The 7,936-nt window shown below is 40.7% G+C and overlaps 1 protein-coding gene across 1 annotated transcript in view; it reads right to left on the reverse strand.

Moving 5' to 3' along the window:
* Nucleotides 1–352: 352 nt before the first annotated feature.
* NKD1 (naked cuticle homolog 1) overlaps nt 353–7,936 on the reverse strand; it is a 111,340-nt gene continuing 103,756 nt past the window's right edge. Inside the window, exons 8-10 of the mRNA XM_026068840.1 lie at nt 6,769–6,853; nt 1,899–2,029; nt 353–1,187 (exon numbers count right to left, since the gene is read on the reverse strand). Coding sequence (XP_025924625.1) covers nt 613–1,187; nt 1,899–2,029; nt 6,769–6,853 — 791 coding nt within the window. The 3' untranslated portion in view covers nt 353–612. The remainder of the gene's footprint in view (nt 1,188–1,898; nt 2,030–6,768; nt 6,854–7,936) is intronic.

The raw sequence follows: 7,936 nt of genomic DNA on the forward strand, positions 1-7,936 counted from the left end.
TATAGCTAATATTTCCTTGTAATTATTAAGATAGTTTGAAAGGATGTGAACACAAACAGGCTACATGAATGCAGTATATTAAATCCCCCTGTAGCACATTACAATCAATAAAAAGAAAATAAAATCTGAATAATACTAGAGGTAGCAGCTGTTTGTTTTTCTGTTATTCTGAGTATCTCTGGAGTCCAAACCTTCGAACATTGCTCCCCTGATAAAAGGCTTGTGTGCGATCAGCCAACATACAGCAGACTGGTAAGCTAGATGTCTGCAATAGTGTTTGAAGTATCTTTTCTACTACAATGGAAGTAGTACTTGTAAAGTGGTGCGTTGACGACCTGCATGAAATCACAGCTCAAAAAGCTATGGCTGTTTGCTGTTTTACAAGCCACTTAAAAAAAAATCAATCCACAAGTTGTTTAAGTAAGCTATGCAGTTCCACAACATATAAATAGGGTAAGTTTTGAGAATTCCATATAACCTCTAAAATATATGCTAGCTGAATATGAATGGAGTATCAATAATATTAATCATAGTAATGCCTTAATTCTGGTGACACAAGAAAGTGTTTCCTTCATACAGGATGATTCCTGGAGGATGTTGGTGGGATCTGTTTTATGTCTGGTAGAAGTGATGATAGTGGTGGTGGTGCTCATGGTGGTGGTGGTGTTCATGTCTCTGTATCATTTGTCCAACTTGGCCTTCATATAAAATGACTGTGGGCAGGTCCCTCACATGTTCCTTTTCCACAACTGTCCCTGGAGACTGGAAGGTTTTGCACATTTGGTGATTCTCTTTTGCCCTCTGCTTGTGCTTCTTGTGAACCTGTTGAGACTGCAAGGGGAGATAAGGAAGATTCTGGCCCATCCGTGCACTTGGGGAAGCAACTGGCATGGGCGCCCCTTGAAAAGGTTTATTTCTTACTGCCCTTCCAGGATGCACAGAAGCAACATTTTTGCCCTGGGCCTTGGGAGACCTCACAAAGTGCTTGTTTGAGTCCTGGTTCCGGAGCCTCTGTTGGATTTCTGCGATCTTGGCGTATGAACTCTCAGCCAAATTGATGTAGCTTGGATCCACCACTTGAGACTTCCTATGGTGAGCATGGAAGGTTTCAGGTTCATGAGAACGGGATCTAGTCTGATTCACAACTCTGCTTGGTGGATCATGCTTTTGAGCTGCTGGAGGAGATCCTAGGAAATAACAAGCTGACTTAGTCATCTAGTATTTCAAAGTTTTAATTAGTAGCATGCAGTTGGCAGGGATAGCATCACTGGCAGAGTGAATTTTTCCTAAGGAAGTGAATGCAATTATAGCTGTCTAGTTTAATTACATTTAATAATTCTGATTAGTAAATAACTTATATACATATATATGTAAGTCTTTAGATTATCTTCTCTTGGTCATCATCTATCTGAAATTCACCAAAATAACTGAGTGGAATAGTAAAACTTGGCAGAGGACAGGGAAAGGGAAGAAATCCAGATCCCTTGAATTTGGGGACAGATGTTAAATTTCCAGGTATGAACCCACATTCTCTGATTTTGGGGTCAGCAGTGGTTACAAAACCCAAAGTATGGGCTGGTTTAGCTCAGGAACGACCCCTGCCATCCAAAAATCAGTCCTAGCTTTACACATAGGCTAAACTTAATAGATTAGACGTAAAGATTGGTCTCCTAGGCTCACCTCCAAGTTTAGCTACACAAACAAATACTTCAGAGCACATTAACCACTCCATTGTGGTTCCACCTTCACCAGTAATTATCTTGCAGTATTCAGTCCTACTGCTTCCAGTAAGTTGCTACAGACAAGTCACACAGGTTCAAAATTCATTGCCCCTGATTTGGAACATGYAAGTGAAGAAAGAAAAGGCCAAAAGGTTGAAACATAAATTACCAAATTACCTGGCCCAAACTTTGATGTGTAGTTTTCTATTCCTGCAAGATCCAAATAGTGGTTTCTCCTTTCAATGTTCTCATCAACACAATGACGATAGCACCCACTTTGCTCTGCATTGTTCTCACTCTGGTGATATCTGTCAGCAGGAAGCAAATTTAAAATTCAGCAGAACTTCTTTAAAATTGTTATCACCATCTGCAAAACAACAACTAATGTGCCCTTTGAAGTGACAGGAGTTGCTCACAAAGAAACAACAAGCACTTGAAATTCTGGATGACCAGATTTGCTAAGTCGATAGGCCTGAACTGACTGTTCTTTCCCCTCATATAAATTGACCCCGATGTTGCAAAGCAAAGGATGCTTTCAAATTGCATCACAAATTGCGAAAACAAATGAAAATGCTCCAAGGGCTTCTTACATTCTGTCTTAGGGCCAAACCATTCAGCTGGTTCTCAATCTGGAAATGCCAAAGAAAACCTGCTGTTGGATACAACTGTTTCCGCTGCTATCAGGAAGTACTGGGGCAAGCCTCATGTCAGATTAACATCCATGTATATCTGTTTCAGAAAGACAGGCAACAGTACAGGTGTAATAACTAGAGAGAACCTGAGGAGAAAAAGTGTTGGTAGAATAGCTGAAGGTAACTGCTGCTTTCCAAAATACAATTAAAAAGGTCAGACCAGTCCCTGGCTTCAGCAACTCAACTCCTTTTCCTGCTCAGCTTTGCAATTTTATTTATAGCAAAACTATTTCCTGAGAATGAATATCTGAAATACCATTCATTTATGAGGCAGAAAAAAAATCAGCCAGAGGTTTACGAAATTGTAGCCAATAATGCTGAACAATTACAATTTAATTCAGCAATTTAAATGGATGTCTGCAGATATTAGCATCTTCAACGTAACAAAAGGGATAAGCAGAAAACTCCTGATTAAATCACTGCCTGTCATTCAGATACTTCAATCTTCAAGACCACAAAGACTTTTGAAAGGCTTTGCTTTTATACGCTCTGTGCAAATGCACTGAAAGACCAGAATTTGGCCTTGTATTTTACACCAGTTCCTAACTACAGGTTCCATTCCATAAAGTGCCAAAAATACTGGTTTTAGTCTGTTAACCCATTTGCAGATTTCCAGAGGCTAATAATCCCACAGAGTTTTGGCACAGACTGCTTTCCTGATCTAGGGTCAGAGGGTTTAGGACATTATAGAACTGAGTCCCTAGTGTCTCTGTCAGGCACAGATCTACAGTTTCTTACAAGACAACCTACATGGAAGATCATGTTTGCTCCACTTTGATATGGGTAGATTCTCCTGAATGGAGGAGAACCTGTCTGGAAAGCAGTGAAGCTTTAAAGACTCTGCAGTCAGCTTTGAACACCAGAAGTGACACGGGGTACTGTCAAAAAAGAGGGACTGTCCAGACATTTTTTATTTTTAGGTAGATAGCCAACTCTTGTACCTTTMCTGCCTCAGACACACTTTTATAGGATCGTACATTTTAGCAAGTCAACTTAAAAGATCTCGGGGCTAGAACCCGGCTAACTGAAGGTTGCCGTGCTTGAGTTGCCTACAGAAACCAACAGGAGTTGCACACGTGTTAAAGACAATGCACAGCTAACCCATAAAAAGCATCACTGGGTTTGAACTAGCACGATGAAGCAACACTGTATACAGTAGTGTCTGTTGAAAACTGAGTTAACAGGGAACCTGTTTTTCTTTGTAATTGTAATAAATTCCATCTCTCATCAGGACAGTGAAGAAAAACTACACAAGTACTGCCACAGCCCTGCATGCTAATAACCTTCTTACGCGCAAGATGAAGTTCAACAATGCAAACACACACCGTGAAGCAATTACACACTGATGAGAGATGTGCTCTACTGTCAAAGAGAACTTAAAGTACTTCAGAGAAATGAGGCTTCTGGCATCCAGCTCCCGAATGCTTTTTTTGCATATACATGGGAAGATACAGGCATCATGCACCTGCATCAAGCACAGACTGTAAGAATATACATTGTTGTTGCTGGTTTCTTCCTTTTCTTTTTTCCAATAGAAAAGACACCTGCTTAAGTATTTGTGCAGTATACGAAAGCGCTTTCTAAAATTCCCACACCATCCACAAAGTTGTCTGCCAGTGCTCTTCCACCATCAATTTTATAATACACATGCTGGGCAAGACATCTATAAATCTGCTTACTTGATCTTGATACTTGTATTAGCCCTATGGATGAAAACTCTTTCCTGTAGCTTCCAGGGGATGAAAAATCCCACCCACCATCTATCTCCCACCCTAGGGATAAAACCATCTCTATCTATTTTATCTTGAATATTAATCACGTCTTGCCTAGAATTCCTAAGTGACTGAATTTGCAAAATGTGTGTACTTCACACAAGTCTTCATTGCCGTTCTCAAGGGGAAGCCTCTGCATTAACACCTGGAGCTACTGCTGAGCCTTAGGGAGCCTTGAAGGGGCTTTGCAGTTTGGCCAGAGTGCACAAACATCCATACTCATGCGCAGTGGCCAGGTTCTTTGTCCCGGCCACATTTAATGAGATACAGCAAAAACTGTCAGAGGCCGACAGTCGCCTGATATTGATCTGCCCAGCTCAAGATTCAGGTTTGTACTGTCTAGGTAGCCTCTAATCGAAGGGTTGAGGAGGACAAACGGGGCCGAGCCAAGACTGTCCCAATATTTGATGCATATTTAAGTGGAAATGGCTAACATTCATAAAACAACTACATTTACAAAAACAGGRCTTTAAGGTGGATGGTGGAAGGACTTTGAACCGGAAGGGGACTTTTGCTATAAATTATCAAAAAAATCCCAGTCCATTAAGTTCACAAAAGGCAAACATTTGCTAATGGGCACAGGAAATCTGAGCACCACAWCCAGGCCAGCAAGCAAAAACATGGAATATTCTTTAAGTAGGAAAAAATTTTGCAAAGAGTTGTTAACAAAAGGTTAGAAGTCATCTTATAATCTGAAATTTGATCTTACTGGGATTCACTCACTAGGATAATTCGCTAGCATTTCTACTCTATCCAGAAAAGGGAAGCACAGTTTTTGTTGTCATTTTTAATAAAACCAAATGCTCCTCCTCCTGATAAATTTACTAAAATAAATACATTTCTTTGGACAAATTTCTCTAAATCCACAGAAGGCCTAAATTGGAATTTTTTTAATTTGCAGCTGAAGAAACAAATACAGCTAATGATTCAATGCCATTACTGTGGCATTTGTGCAAACATTTCCCTTTGCCTTAGCATGCAATCTTAGACTAAACCAAACCTGTATACTCATATGGAGATGAACTGTCTAAACCAACTGATGTACATTGAAAAGTATCAAAATTACCTGCTTTTGTTTTGTTTTTCTACCCATTAAACCAACAAATTTAAAAAAGGAATAGCAAACCTACACTAAACTGAGAGATGAGCATTATTATTAGCTGTAAAAATAAAAAAAATACTTGAAAGATACATTGCAAATTACTACCACATATTCTGGTGTTCAGTGGAGGTAATATCTAAAACATAGATGGAACTCCTGATAATAGGATATTCTCAGGGTATGTGCTCTTGCTAACCTTGCAAATGGCACAATAACACACTTCAGAGCAATAAGTCCTATTCTGGATTGGCATCCAAAATAATGCTGGACATCCTGTTAGGGAAGAACTAAACCCCTTTTTTATTAATCTAATCTCTAGATGGCTGCAAGTGTACCTGCAGCTCTGCAAAAAAGAAGTACTGGGCTTGTACTCAATGGGAAATAGATGCATTCTGAGTCACAGAGGCAGAATTCCATTACAGACAACAGACGTATTTTTTCAAGTGCTGAAATATATTTGGAAACTTAAAAAAAAACAAAAACAGGAATGATCCAAATTTTCCTTCAAGTTTACAATAAAGGTAGAAGTTCTAAGCAAGCAGCTAATTCCTAGCTGGGTGTTACCTCATGACTAATCCCCTGAGGGAAAAGTTGTCCTAAAGACGCTGAGGCAGTGGGGAAGCGGGCTTTCTGGYGATGGGAGTCAGCTGAGGTAGCTGCTCTGCAAAGTCACTGTGAAGTAAGTAAGAGGTGAGTTTACTTCTCATGCCAACGGGACGAGCACACTTTGAAAGCGGACATGAACTCCCCTACAGTTGCTCTGCACCGAAGCCGCCTTGGCGGGAGGTGAGCACGGTGCAGGCAGCATGCTGAAGCTCTGCCCTCGCCTGCTCTGCGGGACGGACCCTACGCAGGGCACTTGCCGAGATGCTGATTCTGTCTGCTGCTCTGCCAAGAGCTGCCTTCCTCCTTCCTTTTGCTAGATATTGTAGCCAGCGCCTTTAGGAGGAAAGGCAGCAGAAAAGAGGCAGGTCTGGTTAGGACCTGATAAACGAGATGGAGAAGGTTAATAAAGCTTGGAGCTAATTGTGTTAATCAGTGAAGAAGATGGGCTGGAAGGAGGACACAGATAGGCAGGAACCGGTCTCTATGAAGATAAAAAGATTTTAAGACACTTCTAGCTGAAAGGTACACCATTCTGCATTAAACTCTGCTAATAGGTACAGTATTTGCAGATGGCATCTAAAAGGATGGTGCGTGTCGTCCCAAAGAGCCAAAAGAAGAAGAAAAACTGTGAATAGTGGAAACTACAGGTTTGAATTTTTTTTTTAATCAAAGACCTAAATGCAATTAAAATGTTGTTGCTGCTTTTTTTGTACAGAGCATCCACCCGTGGAATCTGCTGCCTGTTGCACAGTGAAGAATCATACAATTCCTCTGTCTTAACATAACAATAAAAAAAAAGAAAAGAAAAAAATCAGTAGGTGAGGTTTCGCCAAAGCTAGCCCTGTCTCTCAGGAGACAGAGTTCTCTGCTCTTACCTGACAGAAGCCCGCTGCTTCTTTTCAGAGCTTCTTACTTCTTCATTGGTTTTGCTTTCAGCTCTGTGCCTGGCACTCTGCAAATCTGCCACCAAGAAAAAGCACATTATTCTCCCATGACTGTTGCTGTTAGTCTGTCTAACTAACATGCTACATTGTAAACACATCTTTTCTTGTCTGTAGGTCAGGATGTAATACATTATTAAGTTTAATTTCCTCAGAAGTGTTTTTGTCCACAGAACAGATTTTATGCAGACATAACCTTGGCTGTGGGATGTGAGTCAGGGTTAGGCTGAAAGCCATGTGGTAGGTTAGATTGAGCCACGCTGACACTTGGGATCCCTCAGGAGGGCTTGTTAGTTTGGAGCTCAACACTGCATCATGCAGCTTCCCAACAGTGCAAATTTGCTTGTAATTGCACTTGACTGAGTGGATGCATATATTAAAACTCAAATACTGAGGGTCTCCTTTTGGATAAGGTGCCCACATTTTTCTACTGAGGTATTACTTTAGGTACTTTCACCATTTTAATTTAGCACTACTTTATCTACTGAAGTGATCGTGATGATACRACTATTATTAGAGTGAACACAAGGTGAATAAGCCATCACTTTATAATGGTACATATGGCAAACTTTGCCAGTATTGAAAAAATGGTGCAATTCTTATGCATAGACCAACCTTGGTAATAAATGCATCATTGCTCACATACCACGTTACAGACAGTTGTAGCCTACAATGCCTTCCAAATTCCCGTGTGTGTCTGGTAACAGTGCTTGGCTCAGTATTTCTATTTAAAATCGATCAGCATGCATTAGCCATGATCTTTTCATTACCAGGTATTTAATAACTAATTGAAAGACCTGTCCAGATTCCACATATTGCAAAATTTGAAGTGAAGGGGCAAATAACGATTTTTATTTCTCCTTCTAACTACTAACAAACTAACTTTGTTTGTACTAACAAACAAAGAAGGACTGGTGGAAGATGTGAAGGTCAGGGGCTGCCTTGGCTGCAGTGACCATGAGATGGTGGAGTTCAGGATCCTGCGAGGAGGCAGCARGGCACCAAGTAGGATCGCAACCCTGGACTTCAGGAGAGCAAACTTTGGCCTCTTCAGGGACCTACTTGGAGGAATCCCATGGGTTAGGGCCCGAGAAGGAAGGGG

This window comes from Apteryx rowi, unplaced genomic scaffold (genome assembly GCF_003343035.1).
Source record: "Apteryx rowi isolate R43461 unplaced genomic scaffold, aptRow1 scaffold_28, whole genome shotgun sequence".
Taxonomy (NCBI): Eukaryota; Metazoa; Chordata; class Aves; order Apterygiformes; family Apterygidae; genus Apteryx; species Apteryx rowi.